At 44.0% G+C, this 27090-nt stretch overlaps 1 protein-coding gene across 5 annotated transcripts in view; it reads left to right on the forward strand.

Moving 5' to 3' along the window:
- Positions 1 to 549: 549 nt before the first annotated feature.
- LOC147895320 (ADP-ribosylation factor GTPase-activating protein AGD12-like) overlaps positions 550 to 27090 on the forward strand; it is a 91868-nt gene continuing 65327 nt past the window's right edge. The window contains exons 1-8 of one of the 5 annotated variants that reach the window (XM_087383958.1): positions 550 to 805; positions 962 to 1493; positions 1605 to 1676; positions 23128 to 23212; positions 24042 to 24117; positions 24842 to 25005; positions 25079 to 25316; positions 25483 to 25599. In XM_087383958.1, coding sequence (XP_087240084.1) covers positions 23133 to 23212; positions 24042 to 24117; positions 24842 to 25005; positions 25079 to 25316; positions 25483 to 25599 — 675 coding nt within the window. In that variant the 5' untranslated portion in view covers positions 550 to 805; positions 962 to 1493; positions 1605 to 1676; positions 23128 to 23132. Of the gene's footprint in view, positions 1494 to 1575; positions 1677 to 23127; positions 23213 to 24041; positions 24118 to 24841; positions 25006 to 25078; positions 25317 to 25482; positions 25600 to 27090 lie in introns of all 5 variants that reach the window. The other 4 variants (XM_087383960.1, XM_087383959.1, XM_087383956.1 and 1 more) reach the window with 4 other exon arrangements.

Here is a 27090-nt window from a genome sequence, read left to right on the forward strand (position 1 = left end):
ACATGCCTTTCACATGAGCCAATCTTTTTATATGACTCACTCTTACTATTTTCTAAAAACCCATAATATCCCATACACAAATTACCCTCACCCCATACCAAGGTATTTATAATTCATATCTATGATATTTACAATGATCCATTCCACTCATCCTCTCAATCCCATAGAATATCTTAGAAAATAGAAATAAGTTAGAGTCGCTATGCTATCACTTGATACTCAAACTCTTATCAAACATAGAAGAAAACAATACCAATGCCAAATAAAATATATCAATTTTTGGCGTCACAGTACCCATGATATATTGTCACAGTACCCATGATATATTTTGACTGTACAGAGGTTGGACATACACTTTGGCACTTTGTACTTGTCATAAGAAGAAGTGATCGAGCAAGGATGTTGATCTAGACATTGCAGAGTGCTCCTCATAAGAAGAAATGATTGAGCAAGGATGTTGATCTAAACAGTGTAACACACCAAGGCTGAGAGCACGATGCTCAAACATCCTCATCATAACATGTGCTAGAGAACCAATATCTGGTTTATAAACCAGACTCGAGGTTAACATAAAAGCTCTCATCTTGAGCTTTAAGCTCTGGCTATGGCTTACTCTTCCCCTTACCCGGGCTCTTCTCTCTCTAAAATCAGCTTCTTGGCCCATCCTCTTCCCTTTTACATCCGTCAATCGTAGCTCCGATCGATCTTTTTGTGTTTCTGCGCTTGATTTTCGTTCGTCTTTCCTTCTCAATCCGTCATTCCACCTCGATTTTAGCTCCGTTTCATCATCTCGCACTATCCCCCGGTTTGATTCTTGATCCTGGTGCTGGACAGCGATTCTGTTTGTCTCGATTCCCGCATCTCTTCTTTCTCTTGCTTCGGATCCCCCCCTCCTGATGCTTATTCGATCAATGGTGCCTTAAGGGGATGGAATTTCCGTCTTTGCGATGCTGTGCAGCAGTTGCCTGACAGGTAGACTGATTGCAAAGTGCATTGAAGCGTGGGAAAGCCTTGCAGAAGACTGCAAAAGTGTGGAAATGCCTGTGAGCTAAAGTTGCATATCGGGAATTGGATTGCGCGTTGCACAGTTGTTGTTGCGACTCCATTGCGCAGGTTTTGAAACTGTGCATGGGGGTCTCTCTGTGTCTACCTTTTGTCGGTTCTTTCTTGATCGGCGGAATCAAACGCCAGGCATCGTTACCATCCATACAACGTTTGAGCAACCTTTGACAGCCATCGACATGAATCTCGTGTTCAGAGCCGCAAAGCAGTTCGTAGCAACATAGAATGTTGAGGCGAATGTCGTGTCTCACCTCATAATGGGCGGCATGAATGATCGATGTTTTCAAGAAGTGTCATTGTAGCATCTCGAAGACGTACTTGTGATTTCCCTCGAAGAAAGAGCCGATGTGCAATGCGCTAACTTGAAAAGACCATGGCAGTCCATTTCAACGAGAAAGAAATTGGCATGAACGAAGACGGAGCCTTTCCTGGTGTGTGCCACTTTTCTTTGCATTTCTCTTCCAAGGCAAGCTCCGGCAATCTTGCTGATTGCCAAAATTTTGTCTCTCCAAGCTTCAGCAATCTTCGTATTGCGTCTGTAGGTGGCCATTGAGGTATATCGAACAACAACGACGGAGCTGTTTGGGGCTGCGTGGATCTTATAGCTATACACGGTACGAGCTGTCGACCTCTATAAATGCGTAAAGGTTTCTGCTTCTTCAATCAATGCATGGCAACTTTTGAAGGATGATACCTTTTGTTCTTTAGAATAAACGTACCTATCTTAAAGCTCTCAGCCAGGCTTGTAACATTCGAGCTACACTTCCTCGATCGACTTTTGTTGATGATCGGCTTGCTTCCTCGCATCATTCTTTTTTCAAGAGTCTGAAGATAGCATGCTTGAGAAACCCACTAATCTGCACAAGTACTCACAATCAATCTAATGCTGGTAAAAGGCTTCAACGAATCTTTGGAAAGAGGCCCAGTATTGAGCTCAGAACGCAGACGTGCCGAGATTGGAAGCTCGCAGTGGACGGGATCGGAAGTTCGTAGTCTTTAAGTGAGAAACCCACTAATCACACAAGTACTCACAATCAATGTAATACTGGTAAAGGGCTATCAACAAATCTTTGGAAAGAAGGCGCAGTTCATAAATTGAGCTCAGAACGCAGACTGCCAGGAAGCTCATAGTGGCCGGGATCCGAAGTTCATAGTTTTTCTTTTTCCAGTCTAAAACGTCCTTTAAATGTGTATGGTGCATATATATATATAGTACCTATGAGCTACAGTCAACCTGTCTCGAACGATTGCACACTTGCAGTCAATGCGGACCTTCCATAGCGTTGGAGCTCTTTGGCAGTTTCCTTATCAATTTACAGCTTTGGTTACTTGAGACTCCTGACCTTACAGACCATTGCCACTGCTTTGCATTCAATTTTGTCCATTCCAAGTGTGCAGACTGTTTTCAAATATGATCCTCTAGATTTTGTGGCTGCAATTGGCAACGTGAAGCTGATTTTTTCAATATAGAGTTCGCATCACTTCATCTCTGGGCAATGACCTTAGGAACATTACTGTTTGTTTAGCCCATATTGCAACCCAAATATTATTCAGGCTCCAGCTAATAATGTGGTTTACTTATTGACATGACATGCTAGCGTTCTTGTCTAGAGTTAGAACAGATTGAAGACTGTTGTATTATATGATGTGTGAGTGTGGGTGTGTGGATGCATGCATATGTGTGAAGAGAATATGTCTGTACAATGGTCCTGATTGTACTGCCATTGTGGCATGCTGTGGAGATGTCAAAGCAGCTAGGTCTTAGTTGCAGAATATGTCTATGGGACAGCAAGAAACCCTCTAGTACATCTGCTTTAGGGAGGGCACATGGAAGCTCCCAAGGAGTGCAAAAAGCAACCCCAATTATTTAGAGTACCTACATGATATTTTGGAAGAGTAAACAGCCATACATCACTGCCCATTTTCCATCCTTTCTGGCAGCCCTGACTTTAGCTAATTCAGTTGCCTTAATCTTGAGTTGAGTTTGTGTAAGCTCCTCTGCTATCCATACTTTGGTGCCCTTTAGCTTGTAAGATTGTCGAAGAAGCTTGATCCGCATATCTTGATTTCAGTGTAAGGATTGCATGACCTCTATAGTGCAAAATAGAAGCTGGCCTGGAGTCATCATCATCCTGCTCATCATCATTCACCTATTCAATGTTGGGCAAACTTGATTTGATCTTTGTCAATATTTCACTCTATGTATCCTCCTCTTTGTACCAATCTTTTGGGAGCCCCCCTATTCTAATCTTCAGTGCATTATCACATGGCTTCGTGTTCTTTAATCTCTGCTTGGATATCAGACTTACTTGCTTTTTTGTTGTCCACTTCCACAAACACTTCCTTCCTAGCAGTTTGTACTTCAGTGTGAACAAGATCTTTGATTGTAGAGACTAGCTGCGGGGTAGGGGGGAATCCTTACAAGATTTTACAGCCTCATCAATTACTGCTTGCTTACCAGGCCCTTCCAAGATGTGAAGTCGGGCCTTTACTTTTGCCAGCTCCAATCGTAGCTCTCTCACTGCCTGCTACAGATAAAAAATATGATCCTGTTGCCCGAGGATGGGCCATTTTGAGCCTTCTTGTTGGTAATTCCGTGCGTATGGAGAGGGTGTCATGGCTGCAACTGTAGAGTACCGAATCCTAATATGTTGAAGGAGTTGAGGGGGTTGAGGGGGACTTGGAGGAGAGGGTAGGCCAATCCATAGTTGGCTGTATGATGAACCCCCTGGGTTAACCTAACCCCCGGGTTGGGTTGGGGGTTTAGCCCAACTCGGGGTTAGGGAGGACTAGAACTAGACTAGGATTAGACTAGGTACGGACGGGAGATATTGAAGATGGAGAGGTGTTGACGGGTAAAGGTACGGCTGTATGGAAGGTAGGGGAGAGGCTATACGGGCTGTATAGAGAAACGATAGGGTTTGCAGTGGAGCGATAAAAAATAGACGATACTCAGACACAACTGAAGAACGGAACTCAGAAAACATAGTGCCTGTCGGTAATATGAAAAACTGAATACAAGAACCTCAAGCCGTCGTGTCTCAAGGACCGTGGCTTAGGCGAATCAGAAAGATGATTCCATGTAGAGAAACCGTAGAAAAGATAGCAGCAGAGGGAGCGAAACGCAGTCCTCCGTGTAGCTCGATGATGACGAAGATGATGAAGAGCTGGAGCTGCCCTAGAGGTAGGAGAGGATGGCAGCAGATGAAGAGGAGAAATGTGGAAGCTTGTCAGGCAGCAGTCAGGAGCAGATCTGGAGGAGCAACTGGAGGTTCAGGGCTAGATCTGAAGGAGAGGAATAGAGAGACAAAGGAGTTGGGGCAGAACTGGAGCAGGAGGGGCTGCAGCAAAGGATGGAGGAGGTGAGGAGCAGCTGCAGGTCCTGTCCACTGAGAGTGAGGGGGTAGGGAGTCTTTTATAGGCCTGACCTAGGAGGTCGGCCAGCTGGTCGGTCAATTCCTAGGTCGGTGGGCTGGCCAGCTGGTCGGCCTGATTCTGGCCGACAGCTTGGCCCTGCTGGCTGCTGTTATGTTTGCCCCTAAATTGGGGATTGTAGTTGCTTAACACCCGCTCTCAATTACCAATTTGGAGGGGCAGACATTGTGTGCTTGGAGCTTCGTGTAGAGATGTCGATGGTGGCTATCCCTACGAAATGCCCAAGAGATGCAATGCAAAAATGCAGAGAAGGTCACAAGAGAAGTGCCCTTGCAAGGGAATTGTTCATTTCCTCAAGTGCCTTAGTTACACGTATGATCAACAGAAATAAGAACACTGTGAAGCTCGAGAGAATAAGCCACCCCCTCTCACCGCCGAAAGGTGGAGGGAAAAGCAAAGGTAAAGAACAAATATGTCGTATCCAAGCTTTTAGGCTCGTTAGCCTCCTTCTTGCTTGACTCTACACTCGAGGACCTAACTGAGGGGGCGACTTCGGAGGGGACCGAGGCCTTGTCCGAATCCACTTTGTCCATCATATTGTCACATATACGGATGGCCACCTTGCTGCATAGATCAAAGGAGGAGGGATTCATCACCATGAGATGGTCGTGCAACTTGCAGCACTGATAATGCAGAGATGGTGGGATTCCGCCATAGGAAGAGGTCGTAGCTGAACAGTGAGCCAGTGTGTGCCCGATCTTGGACCTCGGGAGAGAGGAGTCTACCCCACCTCCATGCTGGACAAGATTCGAAACAACAGTCATCAAGTCACATCTGAACAGAAAGGGTCCCGCCTAGGGAGAACTTGTAGATCTTGGAAGTTGATGCCGATGGAGATAGAGGTGAAGGATCATGACCCCCTTGTTCGAAGGAATGGGGAGTGTCAAGCCTGAAACCGAAAAGGGAGGGAGGGATGGGAGTAGAAGATGGAGGCTAGAAAGGGAGGGAGGGATGGGAGTACAAGATGGAGTTCTCTCCCGTAGTGTGCAGCGGAATGAAGATATGTTCATAGGAGTGATGCTCCCCGTACCTATGGCCTCCATGAAGAAGCAAGATCTTTAGATCCCCAGAGATTTGGGGTCTTTAGATCACCATGGCTCTGATACCATATAGAGAAACTGTAGAAAAGATAGCAGCAGAGGGAGCGAAACGCAGTCCTCCGTGTAGCTCGATGATGACGAAGATGATGAAGAGCTGGAGCTGCCCTAGAGGTAGGAGAGGATGGCAGCAGATGAAGAGGAGAAATGTGGAAGCTTGTCAGGCAGCAGTCAGGAGCTGGTCTGGAGCAGCAGCTGGAGGTTCAGGGCTAGAGCTGAAGGAGAGGAATAGAGAGACAGAGGAGTTGGGGCAGAACTGGAGCAAGAGGGGCTGCAGCAAAGGATGGAGGAGGTGAGGAGCAGCTGCAGGTCCTGTCCACTGAGAGTGAGGGGGTAGGGAGTCTTTTATAGGCCTGACCTAGGAGGTCGGCCAGCTGGTCGGCCAGCTGGTCGGTCAGTTTTGGGTCGGCCAGACCAGCTGGTCGGCCTGATTCTGGCCGACAGCTTGGCCCTGCTGGCTGCTGTTATGTTAGCCCCTAAATTGGGGATTGTAGTTGCTTAACAGGTGGCACGGTACAAAACAAAAGGTACGGAGGCTATACAGGAGAGAGGGTGTACGGGAGAGGTACAGAAGATACGGGGAGGCTGTACGGAAGGGATGGTACTGGAGAGGCTGTACGGGAAGGTACGACGGGAGAGCTGCGGGAGGCTACGTACGGAAGGTACGGGAGGCTACGTACGGAAGGCTATGTACGGAAGCTACGGGAGGCTACGTACGGAACGTACAGGAGGGGGGAGAGAGAGAGAGAGAGAGAGAGAGAGAGAGAGAGAGAAACAGTTATAGCAAATGATATTGAGGCTATTGCTGTTGGGAATTGCAAGCTCCATCCATCCTTAAGGAGACCCTGTGGCACTATGTGAGTGCAAGTAATGGTAAAGGTTCAAAGCCTTGGTAGATATCAAATGACAAAAGCAATGATGTAGGTTGAAGGCCACGTAGTATGATTGAGAAAATCATGTAGATAATTGTGGATCTTGCGATACCTGCTTGTGATCTCGCATATGATGTGCTGCTGTTGCAAAGTCAGCATAGAAGAGGCTCTCCAACATAAATATACGAGTAGTGTTGTCTACAAATTGTTTCCAAAATCTATCTTCAACCCTCCACAGTCTTGCCTTACAGCGACAAATGATGTCAGAGCAGTGTTATTCAGCTTCTACTCCAGGCCGCCTTGCTTCCTGAGCTCTTATCTAGTCTATATAGGCGGCTATCCTCCTGCAATGCTGCACAGCTGACTGTAGGCTTGTCTACATCAACTCATGCCTCTGGAAGACGTCTGCTTGGGACAGTCTCTGCTCAACCTACTGCATGAGATAATCGCGCCACCTGCAGTTTCTTCATCTCAAGACCTGGAAACCGTATCGGCATTATTCCAGAGATCATATACTATCTCAATATGACATAGTTGCCATGTGGAAGTTGCTGACCTCCCATCTACATGCCGTCACCTTCATTATTGAGTATATTGCACCGTTATTTGAGTCTCCATTGCTACTGTGGTCCCTCTACAACCAGTGATATGGAGAAATAAGGTGTCACCCAGCTCTATACTCTTCATATTATTGTTCAGTTGCTCTGTCCAATTGCAACTCCACTATGATGTTAACTAGCACTAACTGCTATATAGTGAGTATTGATTAGCACTTATAATTCGCTATTTAAAGTGCTAAGTAGTGCTTACACCTGTGTTGTGGGCACTAAATATTAATTCACATCCTATTGTGTATGCTAAGTTGAAGAGTGATATGGAGAAATACTCTGTGTTGCTATCAATTGATCTTATTAGCTAGGGAGGCTTGCTCTGCTCTCTAAACGTGATATGAATGATCATTTGCTACTCCACGGGTCTTTAGAAACCCAGTATAGCTGCTTATGCTTTGGCACTGATGATGACATAAGTGTTGCTTTGGTTGCTAAGTATGTCTTCCTTTTGTTTTTCATAAAAGTTTTTGTTTATCTCTTTTTTCTGCTCTTTCATTTTCTCTTTTCTTTTCTATGTAGATTTTTGGTCTTTAGAACAACAAAAAATCTAAATTTGTATGATTGGGCTTATTCTAGTCTTACAAAGGTATATCTCTACATGTGGTATAAATGACCTATTCTCTGATTGTTGAGTAGCGCTCTTATTTCACTAGATCTATCTTGTGCAAGTGCATAGATTTTTGAGCACACACATGCACTTGTATGGTGAGGAAAAGTAAGCGTATTTGTAAGGGACTAGACGAAAGAAAAAAGAAATATTGTCAAGTTTGCATTCAATGAGGATATACTTGAGCTCCCTTATTATATCTGATGCACGGTGTAGAATTTAGTACTTCTGACATCACCAACACCTTTGGAGCGAACCAAAACCCCTGGAATGACATTTAAAACACTTAAAACGGGCACCTCTGACCCTCGAACAGTTTGGGATGGTCCCTGTACTGCTTCTTGAAAAACTTCTTGTAAGCTTTGTCTGACCAGCTGAATTTAGCTTTACCCTTTGCGATGGAAGTACGCAAGGTTGACCTATAATGCTGTTGCTATGTCACCATAGATTTCATCAGACATGCTCTTGAGTAGAAACTCATAGCTGCATTATAAGGCTTTTATATGGTTTATATGATTTATATGAGAAGCAACATTACAAATGAATCATGCAGTTTGATTTTCAGCTCAAAGAATTTAACCTTAACGTGGCAAGACCTTCCTTCACTCACAATGACATCTCATTACATGCATTTTGATAAGTTTGACAGGAATGGGTTCCATGTATCGCAAATGAAGGTAAAATCTCATCTTATGAGAGAGAGTATATGGAGCATAGCTAACAGGAAGGAGACGCAGTCTGGTACTAGAGAGGGAGAATCTAAAGGGTTACTAAGGGTGACAAAGCTTTCTCTATCATTACACTTGCACTAAGTAAGGGTTACATACATCATATTTCTGCAAAACCAAACCACGATTTGCAATCTGGCAACACTTCAACTTGCAACAATCTATAAGTGCCACTTGTTGAGCATCTTCGTACGTGCACCTCTTCTTTAAATTGCATTCAATCTCTCTAGACTTGCGATTGACCATATGATATATTATTTTTATGCGAAGTAGTTCAACATTCAAGCAACTACTACCACTCCCATCTTGTGCTTTGGCTCTACGCTCTTCCACAATCACGAACATAGTAAACATTGTAACGGACGACAATGGCGATGAAAGGGGTAGGAATGCAATCGAAGATGAAGAGAGTTTGAGACATGGGAGAAACTTGAAAAGCGATTTGGAGCTTGAAGAACATTCCAGCTCCAACATTGGAAGGGGTGACTAATTCACTACAAGAAGAAGAAAGAAAGTTCAAGAGTAAGCAACAAGGGGGCTCAGCATATTTCTCCAACAAATACTTCATTACCAAAGGAACCTATGAGGGATCAAACAAGGCAAAAGGCAAGCTAAAGTGCAACTGTTGCAGGACCAATCACATAGAGGAGGATTGCTATTTCAAAATGAAGACACATGCAAACTTGGTATATGATCAAGCCTCCGAATCAACTTCAGAAGAGGCTAATTTCATTAAGGCCAAGTGGGCATTCTAAGTCATTAAGGGCCTATCTTTTGGAAAACATCACTGGAGTTGTGAAAACAAGTGACATCAGCAATGATGGAGGTTTTAAGGCCACGTAGAATGATTGAGAAAATATGGGTATAATTGTGTATCGTGTAGGCCATCTTTAGGTGGTTCTAGTGATGCCCTATAGGCCATGGCATGTGCCTTGTAGGCATAAATATATGCACTTATAATTTTAGTGCCTTTTAGGCCACATAGGACACTTAGTCCTATGTGACACCTAGGACACTTAGTCCTAGGTCTAGGTACAAGTACTTTGTACTCTTTCTTTTCTACTATTCTAGTTGACGTGATGACTGATTCTCATCGACTCTTTGTACCTTGTATTATCTCTTTTGCTTATCGATCCTACAGTGGTATCAGAGCTACGTTTTGACTCGTCTCTTGCTCTCAGCCTACCTGCTCCTCCATCTGTACAGTCCGTACGATTGTACGGACACCCGTACACACAACCCGCACAAAGTACGTATAGTTGTTCCGTACCTTGTACTTGCGTATCGCATAACGTACTTGCTTTCGTATGTACCTGCGTTGTATTTGCGCCGCTCACTGTACATACTCCGTACATCATACTTCCCACGTACTTGTATCCGTACCACCGTCGTACACTTTTCGTACACCGTACAACAAATGTCTCTGCTCCGTACAGTGATCCATACAGCAGACGTAACTGCTCCGTACTGCATACCATACTATGTTTTTACTTGCATCGTATATTGGATTCCGTACAATTGTACTTGCATTCCGTACAGCTTCCGTACATTGTACGTACACCGTACATTGGACACTTGTATTGCTCGTACACAGCAGCACTCTGTACAGATCGTACTTTTCTCAGGAGTTTCGTATAGTTTTACACGTGCAAAGCTATCATCAGGTTTCGTACTTGTTCAGGCATTGGCTGTGAACTTGCGTTGGGGTTTTTGCAGGACATTTGCAAAATTTTGGGGCTTTCAGTGCCTTTCATCTCCTCTAGTTGCAACTTCTTGCAAGAACACTAGGGATTTGGGCTTTGGTCTGCAATTTCTTTTCGATTGTAGTACATTGAGTCACTTTTGCAGGACATTGAGTCAGATTTTCATACATTGGGTCACATTTGCAAAAATCTCAGCAAAATTTGGGGCTTTTCTGCATTTGCTCTCTTTTTGGCCTATTTGCCCTCATTAAATTTGGGGCTTTTGCCAGATTTGCTGTTTTTGCAGTGAACATTGCTTGACACAGTCACATTTGGGTCAGATCTGCATTTGCCCTTTGATTTGGGTTGGAAATTTGCAGAATATTTATTTGCAGATATTTGCTGTCATTTTTGGACAGCCAGCTCTTTGTAGTGATAGCCTTGAGGCTTTTGGGTTTTCAGGTCTTTTTCAGGGTATCCCATTTGCAATGGTTGGCAACAATCAAGATCTATTTGGTGTGAAGATGATAAGTTGGATGGCACCAACTATCCGATGTGGTCTTATCTCATGAAACATATTCTTGTTGCAAAGCATTTGTGGAATATTGTTTCTGGGGTTGATCTGAGGCCAGCCAACGCTACAGTGGTTGCCTCTATTGTTGGTCCCTCTGCAGGGAGTACTCCTCTTGATGCCTTATCTTCTAGCACTCCTGCTATTGCTCCCCCAACTCAGGAACAGTCAAGATGGGATGCAAGAGATGCAAATGCACATTCATGTATTGTTTTATCATGCAAGAGAATCATTATTCCACACATCTGGTCTTGCAGGACAGCAAAGGATGCTTGGGACAAATTGGCTTCTCTCTATCAGATTCGTAATGAGGCACGTGTTGCATATTTGAGAAGGCAATTACAGGAAGTCAATATGAATGAAGGTGATTCTATGGATACATACCTGACAAAGGTCAAGGACCTCATGGAACAACTTGCCAACATTGATGAGGTGGTGCCAAATTCATAGCTTGTCAGTACCACACTAAATGGACTGCCAGATACATATCAAGGGTTTGCTACAACCCTTCGATTGGTAGCCATGGGTAATCCAGACCACTATTCTTTTGATCAGCTAGTTACTTTGCTTTTGCAGGAAGAGCAAAGTCGTGCTAATAGACAAGCAATTATTCCTGATCATGCATTTGCTTCACAGCAGACAGGAAGAGGCAAGGCTTCCATACCTAAATCTGCGCATAGTAGCTGCAATTCCTCCCATGCATCTAAAAATACAGCAGATAAGTCAAAGAAGAAAAGATGCAACTATTGTCGCAAGCTTGGACATGACATTTCAGAATGCAGGAAGCGCATTGCTTCGGAGAAAAAGAAAGCAGGATTGATAGTTAATGCCTCACATGCTATTGAATCCCATGAGCTAGCAGATGCTTCACATGCACATGCTCTCCAGGATGATTGGGCATGGGCTGTCCATTGCTCATTTGATCCCTCCAAAGCTGATGCACTCTTTACTGCTAATGATGCTCAGCCTTGGTATTTTGATTGTGGTGCTTCCAAGCACGTCACATCTTGCAGACAGTTGTTTCATTCTTTAGCTGATGCACCTTGAGGGGGAACTGTCACATGTGCTAATAATGCTTCCTATGTTGTAAAAGGAATTGGAGATGTGCAGCTCACATCCATTTCAAGCCATCCTGTCACTCTGACAAATGTTCTTTTTGTGCCTAGAATTGAAGTCAACTTGATTTCAATTTCAGCAATTGCCACTTCAGGTTTCAGAGTGATTTTTGATGGCTACAGATGCCTAGTTTATGATCTTCGTGATGACAATGCCATAGTTCTCACTGGCACTTTGCAAAAGGGGCTTTATCACCTTGATCATCACTCAGCTACACTTTCTATTGAAGCATTTGCTATTTCAGATTCACAGCTTGCTGAAACTCATCTTTGGCATGAGAGAATGGGTCATCTCAATTATAGAGCTCTTGCAAAGCTACATTGAGAGCAGATGGCAAATGATGTACCTCAAACTCACACAGTTTCCAAACATGTGTGTGAGGGTTGTCTTTTGGGTAAGATGCATCGGTTCCCTTTTCAAAAGAATTGTCCAAAACTCTCACAAAGGAAATTGCAGCTAGTGCACAGTGATGTCTGTGGCCCAATGAGGACAAATGCTATTGGGGGGTACAAGTATTTCATGACTCTCATTGATGACTTCACAAGATATTGCTGGGTATATCCTTTAAAAGCCAAATTTGAAGTGTTCTCATGCTTTCAAAGGTGGCTGAATATGGTTGAGAATGAATCAGGATGCAAGCTTGTCACCCTCAACACAGATAGGGGGGTAGAGTATATGTCAAAGGAGTTTGATGCATTTTTGTCTTCACGAGGCATTGTTCACTCATGCACTACTCCTTACACTCCTCAGCAGAATCCTGTTTTTGAAAGGAAAAACAGGTCCACAATGGAGATGGCCAGATGCATGCTTAAGGCCAAGTCTTTGCCCAATAAATTTTGGCTTGATGCAGTGATGTGTGCCAACTATGTGCTGAATAGATCACCTACAAGGGCATTGAAGAGTGTTACACCTTATGAAGCATGGAAAGGCAGGAAGCCAAAAACAGGTCCACAATGGAGATGGCCAGATGCATGCTTAAGGCCAAGTCTTTGCCCAATAAATTTTGGCTTGATGCAGTGATGTGTGCTAACTATGTGCTGAATAGATCACCTACAAGGGCATTGAAGACTGTTACACCTTATGAAGCATGGAAAGGCAGGAAGCCTTCACTTTCACACGTGAGAGTTTTTGGGTCTCTTGCATATGTTCATGTACCATCTCAGCTGAGACATAAGCTTGATGACAAGGCAATCAAATGCATATTTATTGGTTACAACTAGGAGAGCAGAGGGTATCGGTTATACTAACCAAATACTGGGAAGATTATTGTCAGTAGAGATGTAATCTTTGCTGAACATTCAGCTTCTCCTCTTGTGGACTGCAAAGCTAAGCCAGATGTTGACATATTTGATGCCTTTGACTCTTGGTTACCTCTGCCTTCCTCAGAGGAAGACTTTGACCAGCAACATGAGCCTCCTGCAAGCCCTCCAACAAGCAATGATCAGCCACTACCCCATGCTGATTTGCAGGTTTCTCTTCCAGCACAAAATAATCCCACTATTCATGATGCAGTGATTGAAGAAATAGCTGTCAATAGACAACAAAGGCAAGTTCCCAGATGGCTTCTTGATACATTGAGAGACAGCAAACAAGATCAGCCTTTTGCTGCCCGGACAAGATCAGGGAATAGACAGATGTATGGTCACTTTCTTGAGTTTGCACTCCTTGCTACAGCTTGCAATGAAGAGCCTTTGTGCTATAAAGATGCTTTTGACAGCAAAGAGTGGATGGATGCAATGAGAGCTGAGTTACAATCCATTGCTAAAAATGACACATGGGAATTAGTAGATCTCCCTCCAGGTAAGCATGCCATTGGTACCCGGTGGGTCTACAAATTAAAAAGGAAATCTGATGGCAGCATAGATCGATACAAAGCCCGTCTTGTTGCGAAAGGGTATGCCCAACAACAAGGCATTGACTTTGAGGAGACATTTGCTCCCACATCCAGGATTACTACCATTAGATGTGTCATTGCCATTGCAGCCCATCACCATTGGCAAGTGCACTAACTTGACATCAAAACTGCTTTTCTTCATGGGGATCTGCAGGAAGAAGTCTATGTCACACAACCTCCTGGCTTTGAGGTTGTTAATTCTGAAAACAAGGTATGCCGGCATAGAAAGCCCTTTATGGTGTGAAGCAGGCACCCCGGGCATGGTATGCCAAAATTCATGCACAGTTACTATCTCTTGGTTTTCAGAATAGCCCCACAGAACCCACTCTTTATGTCCGTGGGAGTGGATCTGATTTTTTAGTGCTGATTTTATATGTGGATGATATGCTCATCACGGGCCCAGATACTCAGCATATTGCAGCTTTCAAGGCTGATTTGCAGCAGGTTTTTGAAATGTCAGACATGGGACAGCTCCACTATTATTTGGGCATTCAGTTTGCTCATGTTGAGGGGGGTATCACGATGTCACAGTCCAAGTATATTGGACAGCTCCTTGATCGTTTTCAGTTCGAGGATTGCAAGCCAATCTCTACTCCAGTGGACTCTGGCTTCAAATTCTCAGCTCATGATAGGAGCCCACCATGTGATATCACTCTTTATCAGTAGGCTGTTGGATGCCTTATTTATTTATGTCACACCAGACCTGACTTATAGTATGCAGTATCTTAGCTCAGCAGATTCATGCACATGCCCAGTTCACAGCATTGGCAGGCAGTGAAGAGAGTCTTCAGATATCTCAGAGGCACTCAGGATTTAGCCCTCTTCTATGGTGATCAGGGTTTACTTACCATGCATGCTTACACGGATAGTGATTGGGCAGGATGTTCCGACACCAGAGTGTCACATAGTGGCAATTGTTTTTTGCTTGGCAATTCATGTATCTCTTGGCTTAGCAAGAAGCAACCAACAGTTGCCACATCTAGCTGTGAGATTGAGTACAGGGCAGCTTTCACCGCTACAGTAGAGTGTGTTTGGCTTTGCCAATTACTTACAGATCTTGGTATTCGCTAGACATCCTCCACTATGGTCTACACTGATAGACAGAGTGCTTTGGCCATTGCACGTAACTTCGTGTTTCATGCGCGTACCAAGCATATTGAAGTTCACTATCATTATGTTTGGGAGTGGTTGTCAGCAAGAGACATAGAGTTATCCTATCTTCCCACAGAGGACAACATAGCAGATATGTTTACAAAGGCACTTCCTCGTCCCAAGTTCGAAGTCTTCCGACAGGGTTTACACTTGGTTCCCTTTGCTACATGATATGACATCCCTTGTACATTCATAGGTGGCTATATCCTTTTGGATGAACATGTGCCACCATGACCATAAAATACCAGGTATTCTGAGACGTTTCCAGAATACTTCAGCCCATCCCATGGAGGGGGGTTTGTAGGCCATCTTCTAGTGGTTCTAGTGATGCCCTATAGGCCATGGCATGTGCCTTGTAGGCATAAATATAGGCACTTATAGTTCTAGTGCCTTTTAGGCCACATAGGACACTTAGTCTTATGTGACACCTAGGACACTTAGGCCTAGGTCTAGGTACAAGTACTTTGTACTCTTTCTTTTCTACTACTATAGTTGATGTGATGGCTGATTCTCATCGACTCTTTGTACCTTGTATTCTCTCTTTTGCTTATCGATCCTACAGATCGTGAGATACCACTTTGTGATCTCATCTATGATGTAATGGTATTGCAAACTGAGAGGCTTTCCAACATGAATAAAAATATGAGTGAAACAGCTCCATTGTCATTGCCTTACCTCATAGCTCCATTTTCAACAATTGTGTGTGACATCATCTATGATGTTAGTGAGATTCTCTTCACTAACATCATCGGTGGTGTGTATCCTTTTGCCTATAAAATGCGGAGCTTGTACCTTTCAATCAATAAATCAAATCAGTGAATCTTGCCTCACAATTGTCTCTTCATCATGTGATTCACTCTGACTTCCAATATGGTATCAGAACAGCTCACCTAGCTGAGCCACCTAGCTCAGCCTTTCACTGCAGCCATTCTGAGCTCTCCCCTAGATCAGATCTAAATGTCGCCTCTTCTTGGGCCATCACCATGGAGCTGCCCTGCCTGCACTGATATTGCCGCCGCCACAGATCTGGAGCTTCTTGCACAGGCCGCCATCTATTTTTTTTTGGAAGAGTTGTGCCTCTATTTTCAGAGGAGAGCTGCCGCCGTTCAGCCATGGATTTTTTGCTGCCTTAGCCGGCCTGCTTCTGCCGCTATCTTGTGATGAGAAGACTTGCTTGTGGCCCTACTTGTGGTTGCCTTTCTGAAGGACAGACTACAGTCAACTGTCTTACTGGTCAGCATTCCCCCTCCCACGCTGATCCTGCTGACCGCCATCGCCATTCTGCTCCAGCCCTGGTTGAGACACAGATCTGATACAAAATTGTCACTAAAGGTTTGCTGTTCCATCATTTCAGCTGCAGACCAGCTGCGTTATGTCCTGCTCGACATTCCTTTATTCCACTCGACATGTAGCTTCTGCTCTGGCCTAATCTGACACACTCGCCTTATAACCTACACGTGGCCCTCTCTTTCTCATACTTGATCAATTTTATTGACGACTGTGTGACTACTTGCAATATTTTCAGTCAACGTTTTTTGCTATGAGCTGATCATTACTCAGCAGAGGCTGGTCCTCTTTCTCACAGTCAATGACCTTTGATAGCTGAGCTTGGTTCCAGTCATTTTGAGGAGTGATTACTCACGATGGCTTTATCTATCCCTATGGAAAGCCCATTCCTCTAGCTGACCAGATTCAGGAACAAGACTCCTTGGTGATTGTCACCATATCTTGTTGATGGACTCTTTAAAGCAAGATGCTGCGTGATACTTGAATTGGGGTTTCCTCTAAGTTGGCCAAAATCGGCAAAAGCTGGGCCATCTACAACAAATTGCAGCTGGTTTAGACAAAAATTTGGGTTTTTATTCAATTTGATTTTCTCAACCCAACATTGAAGACTATTGCAGTTTTGAGGATCATGTACTAAATTCCCTACACAGCTGTTTCCATGGGTTACATTGACAATATGTTTTGGTGCATTCTTAAGAACTTCACCAACAACATTATTGAAGAGCAGGAGTGTCCACACTTATGTGCAACAGCTTTACAAGAGAGATCTATTATCCCAAGAGATCTACGTTTTTGCATTTTTATTTGTTTGAGTTTGGGTTCTCTGCCCTGGAGAGTTCCCCTAAAATGATTGTACTTATTTTTCCTGTGGGTGAGCCTTGGTTCTATAAGAGGGGCTAGCGATATCTTGTACCCAGTCAGGAGCCAGGGGGTGACTAAAAAGCTGACCGATCTTGTGCTGATGGGAGAAACTACCATTACACAGGAGGTGCAGATGGCGAGTCTGGTACAGATGGGGTAGGTGGTAGCAACTTCTTTTATGTGTTGGGTCTCACCACCTTTTCTCCAAAGGGGGGTTTGTTGGTATCTTGGGAGCTATGTGAACAGGGTTCTAGTTTGTGTGTCAGTGTGAAATGTTTGAGTCTTGTGTGAGCTTGAAGGGTAAAGTGACCTTTGGCATTCATCTATGATGCCAATGAGATTCTCTTCATGAACATCATCAATGATGTGTATGCGTGTGGGAAGATAAATGAGGAACCACAGTATAAAAGTGAGGGCATCACTAATAATTGGAGATAGGCCTAACGTTGAAAGGGTGATGTGTGGATTTCTAAGGGGACTATAGTCCCATATATGAATTGGGCCTAATGGAGGCCTTGGATATAAGGTGGCATTGAGACATCCTCCAGAATCCTCCCAGGGACCTTTTGGCAGCTTTGGAGGATTGTGTGGCTAGGTGGTGGGGGCTTGAGGACCACCACATGTGGCACTATCCGAGGACAGGACTGCGGAACATGTGGTTTATACTGTGGGCTCCAACATGATATCAGAGCATAGACTCTGTGGTGTAGGACTGACCTGCTGCCAGACTGTCGTGGATGACTCTGATGACTGTGTGGGTGCATTCTGACAGTGCAATTTGCTGTTGCAGGGCGTGAAAACCTGCATCAGCCCCTGTGTGCATGGCCGTGCCCTCTTCTGCAGCTCAGTCCGCTCTAGCCACTCCTGCAGGACTGGCAGGACTCCTCTGCATGGATAACGTTTGGCAACTGGCATACTCCATAGTACTTGTGGGCTCGGACAGCAGTTGCAAATTTTCAGGGGGGACCCAAAAGTGGCAGACGACTGTATATCTGATAGTGGCAGTTAAGCATATAAGTGTTGTGAGGGCATGCCTCAGACTCCAATAATTGGAAGATGGATAGACAATGTGGGCCTGACGGAAGCATTGGATACAAGGTGACATTAAGACCTCCTTGAGAATTCTCCCCGGAACTTTGTGGGGAGCTCTAGGAGCTGTGTGTGGCTGGTAGGTGGAGGCTTGAGGATCCCCCCACATGCCCCATTACCTGAGGATGGGACTGCAGTCACCTGAGGCATCCTGTGGGTTTCAGCAGTTTGGATTTGCTTACCTTTTCTGGAGATGCTGGGCTATGAAGACGGATAGACAATGTGGGCCTGACGGAAGCATTGGATATAAGGTGACATTAAGACCTCCTTGAGAATTCTCCCCGGAACTTTGTGGGGAGCTCTAGGAGCTGTGTGTGGCTGGTAGGTGGAGGCTTGAGGATCCCCCACATGCCCCATTACCTGAGGATGGGACTGCAGTCACCTGAGGCATCCTGTGGGTTTCAGCAGTTTGGATTTGCCTACCTTTCTTGGAGATGCTAGGCTATGAATTGACTAAGACAGATAGCTATTAAAGGCTGTTGAGAAGTACGATGTGCGAATCTGTTTGGAGTCAAAAGCTAGAATGATTTGTGAATGAGAAGGGAAGGTGCTGATCTCAGAAGATGAATCCTCAACAAGAACATTTCAAACGGTCAAGCCACTCAAAGGGATTTAGCTACAAGAAAAATGATGAATGAGTGTTTGAAACATGAATGCTTATTATTTTTGAGATCTGAATTTTATTCTAATGAGCAAAAGTGTTATACATGCAGTACAGACCATATCTTGTTGTTGCCAGTGACACAAATTTACAAGGTGGAGTATCTAACACATAGGAGCTGTCTGTTATAAAGGATATAATTATGGACCAATATAATTAAATAAGCCTTGATGTAAAAGAGCCTATGACCTGGGATTTGACATTTGGTGAAGAAGCATGAGTACTTTAAGTAAGGTTTTTTTCTTTTTTTTGGAAGGGGGCTGTGGGGACTCGTTGAAAAATTATAGCTCAGGAAGGCTATACCCTGATACGCCCTGCCCTTGGAGACTTGGAACAGAAGGACTTTGAAGGGCAGATCCCCTCAAAATAAAAGAAGAGCACCAAAATTAAACACCAGATGTATTTGATTCGATTATGTATGATCAGACTTAGGATTCAGCATGGGTGATGATGCTCGTTTCAGTAGCTCCATCCTTACTGTGATTTGTATCAGGTTTTCTTTCAGTCTCATAGACCCATCGGTCTTCTGAAGACTCTAATAAAATTTCTTTCTTTCTCCTTTAAAAATGAAAATTGCCTTGAGTTTTGGCGACGACTTTTTTCAGCATATAAATTTGCAGCATGGACTTATTGGAAGTGAGGGGGACATACCTGTGTGAGCCAACAGAATAAGTGAGGAGTGTGGACCTTGATTAATCATGTATCTCTTGTCCACTCATTTGTAGTTTGGCCTGGTGAGTCCTGGACCTCAGCCTGGCGGCTGTATGGAATCTCTGTTTGCACCAAAACTAGTTAGTAGAAATTTATTCATCTCCCAGTTCCAACAGTGTGCCTTTCTGCATTTATGTTAAGGTCAAAGAGGCCTTCATTTTTCCTAGGGCCCTTTTTTCCATGCATGCATTCCATTTGTAAATTGTCTTTAAATTGCAAACCCAGGTATTTTCTATGAGGAGGCCATTTCTAATTTGAAAGCAATTGCACTCTCAAAGGGGTTGCTCTTTCTGGCCTTCTGCTTCATGATTGTATGAAACATTGTAGGCGTTTATTTTTTTCCAGAGAAAAGAAACTTGTATTAATAGACTCCTAAGTGACACGACACCAAGGGAAATCCAAGTCCCAATAAAGGGTGCAATATAAAAACACAAGGATATCTCCCTGGCTGGCTGCTCTACCGGGAATTACCTTGTACAAAGGGCTGAACAAAAGCCACTCCATTGATTTATAATGCCATATTATAACACCATTTGTGAAGGAAGGGGCCTGGCTCCCTCCTGCACCTATCACGTTCTGAATCTCCCTGAAGTTTGTCCCATCTACTTTTGAGAGTACGAATGATATCTAGCCATATGCTGGCCAGTGTCTCTGAGGCTGATGTGGTCTGCTGCTCTATGGCCTGCCTGCGCCTAGCTGTCCATATGTAACATGCAATGATGCTTGCTATCAGCTCCGGTCTATGACAGTGTCCAGATGTTCGTCGGCTCCTGCCCACCAACCTGAAGGATGAATTCCCCTGAATGCTCTCGTACCACAGCAACTTTTCTGTCTGTAACTCAGGCCACTGCTCCCCAGGTCACCACCATCTCATCCTGAATCCCAGTGTCACATGGCGGCGACTGTTCTGGGCCTTCCGGATTGCTGTGCGAAGTGTTGTGATTGGTGGCAGAGACATTAAGTGCGACTGTGTGTGGCAGCAGCAGCAGTTCTTGACAGCTTCGTGCCGGTTCTTGACAGCTTCACAGCGGTTCTTGACAGCTTCAGGCGGCTGGAGCTTGGCTCCTCCTGGACTTTGGTGGCATCCTGTCTTTGTGTTTGGTTGGTCTGGCCTTATGATTGGTTGTGGTCCCCTTGGTTTGGTGAGCTTGGCCACATGTTGTGTACTTAATGGTTTGTCCACAGGGGGGTGTTGGAGGTGGTGGCCTTCACCCCTCACTTGGGCGAGGAAGCAATAGTTAAGGTGGTTTAATTGAAGGGGTCGTGCGCGCCTGTGACACGTGTACATTTTGAGGGATGATTAATCCCATAGGCAAATGTGTGGCCTAGGTGCCCTTGGATATATAGATTGATGGAAGACCCTCCTCATATCCCTCCCAGCACTTTTGGGAGTTGAGGAGGTACGTGTAGCCAGGAGGCAGAGATTAAGACCCTTGCACTTGGCGCTTCTTGTGACACGTGGCAGCATCTGGGTGTCTGGACCATCAATTCCCATGATGTAATCTCTATGCTCCTGATTTAAGAAAGGCAGGTAGATTCAGTTATGCCAGGAGGAGGAGAGCCAGCTTACATTGTCAAAGAGTGAGGAAAGCAAAGGATGGTGGAAGTAAGAAAGGTTTATTGATTTGTGATTACTATGGAGTCTGGACGTGATACACACATTGATGAATTCTGCTATAAGAAGGCTTTTCGATATGAAAAATAAAGATTTAAAGTCTTGCACAGTCGAAGATGGACAAGAGGCTGGAAATTAAGCAGGTTTAGTACACACATCTGATACACCAGTAATCAATTCGGAGGATGATTATGCTTTTTGAGTTCGTGACATTGTAGGAACCTTTCTCAGTATTTTCTCTCAGTTTTTCTTTCTTCAAGTCCTGTGTGGACAGTTGTTTTGCTGTGGAGGTTTCTTTAGTACTTTGGATTTGGCAGTAGCTCTCTTTCAATTGGTTCCTTTCCCCTACTCTTTTTATGGGGTGACTTGGCAATAGTGGTTTTCTCTTGTAAACCTCATGGGGTGAGTTTTCCTCCCTAAGTTTGGAGAGGGGTGAAAATGCAATGACACATGGCAAATAGCCATGCAAATCTCCACGGGTTTTGGCAGTTCTTGTAGAGCCATGAGAGTCGCATAAGCGTTGCCCTTGCAATTCCATAGGCTGGTGATGAAGTCGGCAGCTTCCTACGCGACTGTGAGTGATGTCTTCTTCTACTGGCTCTTGGATACTCGAGGGATACTTGACCCCTGGCTGAGGCAGAATCGTGGGCGGTGGAAACGCATCATCAATGCCTATATAAGTGGCTGGTTGCATTGATCACTACTCTTCATATATGTGTGTGCAGTGTGTTCTTGAGTCTTTGGTAGCTTGTTCTCTGGTTGGCCTGGGTGTGGTGAATCTATAGTGGACACAGTAGAGTCTTTGTAACAGAGTTCTTTCTCTTTACTATTGTCTTGTAATTCCATGCCAAGCCCGGTAGGCATGAGTGGATGTCTTGTGTCTAAATCGTGTCAATTTGGTCTCCCTCTCTCTCTCTCTCTGAGCTCACTATTTCATGCAGTATACATTGTGAGGATTTACATGTTAATTGGTCTTCAGATTTGTGTGAAAGCTATCATGTCCGACTCTGATTTCTAACAATTGCTTTGGTGGGTAAGAAGATTCATCTAACATTTGCTAAAGAAGCATAGAAAAAGGAACAGGAATGCAGCAACCTGATGTCTCAGAAGTAGAGCACAACCTATAAGCGAGAGAGATCAATCCTAGTGCGCTATGGATCTGTTGACACAGGTTCTCCTCCCTACTCTTCTCGTCTGCTTCCATTCATTTTCTTCTTGTTGCCTCTGCTCCTTCTATTGCTGATCACCTCTGATCTTTTCCATTTCTGCCTGCTGCTTCTCCGCCCTTTCTACTTTCTTTGTGTGCCATTCTCTGCTTTGTCCCCCTTCTGCTCTGCCGCTTTTCACCTCTGTTTCCTCCTGCTGCTATTAGCCTCTGCTCTCTTCCTCTCCTGGTCAGACCTGGCAGGTCGAGCGCTCTTTTTCTCAAGACTCCTAATTGACACTTCCGCATACAACTTCTGTTGACCCAATGTAGCTTGAATTCTACCATCTTTTATGAGAGAACGCTGAGAGCTCTCCCTGCTCCATCTGTTCACCCTAAGGCTGTGGAAGCTCTTTTCAAACAAAGAGGAGGATTATCATGGTTGTACCTGTACAGTCATTGCTCCTAAAGTGTTGTATCTTACAAATTGCTGAATGCAAAATTAGAGGAGGCATCAAGTGACATAGGAGTTGACCTGCTTTTGTATATCTTCTCTCTCTTTGAAGCAGGAAGAGCATAAAAAAACTAAATTTTGAAACCATAAGATACAAGCCTCTAACTAGCTTGTGATAGATTTACCTAGCTGTAAAGCATAATTTAGAACCACAAGGATTAGTAACGCTTAGCTTTTGTTACTTTTATGTAGGTATCTGAAATGAACATGTACTTTTTTGTCAATGTAATTCCTTTCTTTTCTATTGGTACATGTTTTGTCTTCTCAGATTGTAGGTTACCAAGCGTTTCAGCCTTTCTTGATCTTTACAACCTTGTTGGTCTTTTAAATCCTTACTGTGCTAATTAGAAATTTCTGTGTGTAGTGTTTGCATTCAGTTCTTCAAACTTAAGGATACTGTAACTTTCTTTCATGGCAGGATCGATGGATGTTTTGAAAGAGCTGCTGGCCCAACCAGAAAACCACTTCTGTGCAGATTGCAATGCTCCTGATCCAAAGTGGGCGTGAGTGTCCCAATCAATGTCTAGATCTGTTTTCTAGCTTTATCAATCTGATTTTTTCAATACTCTCTGAAGAACCCTGGGATATTTGTGTAACAAGGAAGTACCTGAGACAAGCAAAGACTTAGGATTATTTTCCATTTTTTAACATACATATTGATCACATACATTTATCGTATTGGGTTTTACTGATTACTAACTCATGGATTTACTGATTGCTAAGCAATGCATTTATAGTATTGAGTTTTACTGATTACTAACTCATGGATTTACTGCTGTTTCTCGCATCACTTACGTTGAAGACTGGAAATGCAGTAGAATATAGGATATTGTAATATGATTTTGCGGCATGGATTTTATTACTTTGGGATGCTCTGGGTTTACAAAATCAGGAACTTCTCTTGGAGTATAGCCTGCTTGTTGATAACAAGAACTAGTAGGACATTTGATTTTGGGGATTCGTCATTGGCATGTCAGACGTTTATCTATATTGTTTTCTGCACCCACCATTGTCCGTTATAACGAGCTGGACTTAATGTTTTTTGGATTCATCTACTTACATATTTTGGCCATTTTGGTGAACACATAGATGAACTGATGTTTGTTGCTAAGAAAGAGGATCTGTATGTTGCTAGACTGGACTTTTTGTGGTTTTCATTATGACTTAATTCAAGTTTAGTTCCAGTGGCCTGCATCTCTTCCTCTGTTTTTACCAGTCCTTCATTCTGGTGACTTGCCTATTAAAACATTTCACTCTCTTACACATAATATTGTTTATATTCTATAATTTTGTGCCTCATGAAACCTGTAATAGCGTGACTGTTCTTTGCAGGTCAACAAATATTGGAATATTTATCTGCATAAAATGCTCAGGTGTCCACCGAAGTCTTGGAGTGCATGTTTCCAAGGTACCTAAGTCATTTCTTATTAATCATTAAGTACCGACATGTGTTGTAGAGAATAGTGTGTACTGGTGAGTGAGATTTTGTGTGCATGCCAGCACATAAGTGCTTGAGCACATGTACATCTTTGTCTATGGTTGTGTGTGCCTGTGTGCAGGTGCACATCTGTGTGCCCTCATTTAAGCATGTGTTGGGACATTGCTTCACTGAAAAGTAAGGTTAATGGACCAAACACTTTGTGGATCAACAATCTGTTTGGCTAGCTCCTTTAGTTCAAGTTTTATTCGTTCATGCATGGATAGCATGCTCATGATAGCAGATATGAGTGAAGGGCAATTGTAGTTAGTAGGCTGAAGCTATACAGAAGGAAAGAAGAGGACCATGGCATGTGATGTCATCAAGTCGTGATTTGTGGACAGAAGCTATAAGTGTAGAACAAGGTCATGACATGTGTAAGCATACATTTTAGCTATGCAGAGTATTGGAAACGCAAAGCTGTTGGCAATTCTTTAAGTATCTGTTTTGGTCAGATGTGATCAAGCGTGGATTTGTTTTCTGGCTTGACAGAATCTGCTTTTATTATTCATATTGCAGACCTATTTGATATTTTTTATCTGTACAACTCTGGGGATGTCCAGATCCTGTCTGGGCTCTTTCCTAGCAGCTCAGAAAACTTCACTTGTGTTGAACTGACTTTGGAACAAGAGCTTATGGCACAATCTGGATACAGGTTTTGTCTGTGACACTTGATGATTGGACAGACCATCAAATTGAGACAATGCTGGCCGTTGGTGGGAACGCTGCAGCTAATGCAATATATGAAGCATATCTGCCAGCTAATGTTACCAAGCCTGGACCAAATGCATCTGTTGAAGAACGTTCAGACTATATAAGGTGATCCAGTGCATGTTTTCTTAAACGTGTCTAGTCACCATCCCTCTAACAAATTACCATGGATATGATACAGGCGTAAATATGAAGACCAGGAATTTTTGAAGCCAACTTTGCGTATAGCCTCATTATCTTCTTCAAGACATTCAGATGAGTCTTTAAAAGGCAGTGCCGCATGCAAGTCGTCTACATCATTGGATCACAAGCAATCCAAAAATAGGGTCCGCAACTCTGGCCTCTTTGGACTGAGTCGTACAGTACGGAAGAGCTGGATTAAGAGAGACGTCGAGAAAATTGAAGCACAACTCTATCTAGTATGATCATTAGCCAATAATTTGCTTGAGATTATTGCTGGCACTCTCTGTGCATCAGATACCCTGTCTAGCCATAGGAGTCCTGCCAGGAGAGATTGAAAGAGATCTAGATTAATTTGTAGATCTGAAACCTTGTTCCCACTTTCTTTTTTGGATTGAACAACAGGTGGGCATGATAGAGTTCCAGGGTTTGCTTAAAGTTCGAGTCATCAAAGGCACACATTTGGCTGTTCGCGATATAACATCAAGCGATCCTTATGTAATCTTAACTGTTGGGCAACAAGTAAGTGCACTTCACAGATCTATTTTTTATTTTTTTGCAGATAGTTGCACTTTGCTCATTTAGCTCTTAAATTTTGTTGCATGAGAGTAAAACTTTAGAATAAGAACACCAACAAAAACCCTAAGAAGATGAAGTGGCATTTTGTTTTAGATAAATGAAGTTGGTGTACATCTGTTTATAGTTTTTGAAAAGAAAATAGATTGGAGACAATTAAGCTTCATATCACATAATCAGCTGCGGTTCTATGGTTGGTTACTCTCTCTCTCTCTCTCTCTCTCTCTACACCAACGAAGTGCTGGCTCTTTGATACACTAGTGCGACCGATTGCCATGTATGCAGCAGCCTTTTGGGGTTGTGATCTACCGATAGCAGAGTGGAGGAGATTTGAGTGGCTACAGGTGACTATGGGATCTAGGATGATTTGGAGCAAGCCCTCAGTCCCTCATGAGATAGTACAGGCAGAGTTCGCCATGACACCACTATAGACTGATGCCATCTTCCAGACAGTGACATTCATTCATAGAGTTTGGGACCTACCCCATTGGAGACTATTGAGGCTGGCCCTGGCGTCATCCAGAAGACTAGCTGAGAGTGGGGCGGACATATGGTATGCAGGTATATCCACATGGTTTGCCAGACATGGGATTCAAATGGACAGGCTCCCTACCTTTCAGTATAGTTGGATGCGTCCCCTGAGTCGATCTTGCGAGATGAGATTAACCGTATCAAATGGTTAGATCTCCCTCAGCTCCACACGTCTCGGACTTGGGGGGAGATTAGGAGCTCCCCACCAAGACCCAGTTCTACTGCGATCACTTCCTGAGCATCTCGGAGGGAGGGATTCATCATCAGACCTCAGTATCTCGAGGACAGAGGAGTCTCACATGCACTGAGGATTGCTATTGGGCAGATGCGGGTTTCATCCCATCAGCTGAGGATTGAAATTTGAGATAGGGAGAGCAGCACGTATATCCAGAGAGAAGTGGATCTGCATGCTATGCACATTGGGAGTGATTGAGATAGAGGAGCACTTTCTCAGCGCCTGCTCAGCCTACTACGAGATCCGAGGCGATACCACTGTCTCTATCAGGATGAGAGTGGCTTTGGCCCACTATCACGATTGATCCACTTTCATGACCAGGTCTGCATTGGGCTCTATTTGCTTGAGATGCGTCGACACAGGGAGACCCTACTACATTAGATCAGAGAGCAGCGGGAGGCAATCAGACCACAGGATACAGAGGTTGACTAGACACAGCGGCGAGTCACAGATTTCTATGTTTTTGAGTTAGCTCCAAGACATAGTGGAGTAGCCGATATGCGAGCAATCTGGATTACTGAGGGAGGGTTTCAGAGGCCACCCGCGACACGGAGAGTGACCAGAGCACCCTCTATTGAGGTTCGACCTATCAAAGCTTTCCTCAGAGGAGACTGTCCGAGATGAGGGGTCACTTTGAACATAGCTCAGTGGGTTCAGAGATCGAGGAGACC

This window comes from Dipteris shenzhenensis, chromosome 13 (genome assembly GCF_047967505.1).
Source record: "Dipteris shenzhenensis isolate YYH24624 ecotype China chromosome 13, Dip_SZ_1.0, whole genome shotgun sequence".
NCBI classification, from domain to species: Eukaryota; Viridiplantae; Streptophyta; class Polypodiopsida; order Gleicheniales; family Dipteridaceae; genus Dipteris; species Dipteris shenzhenensis.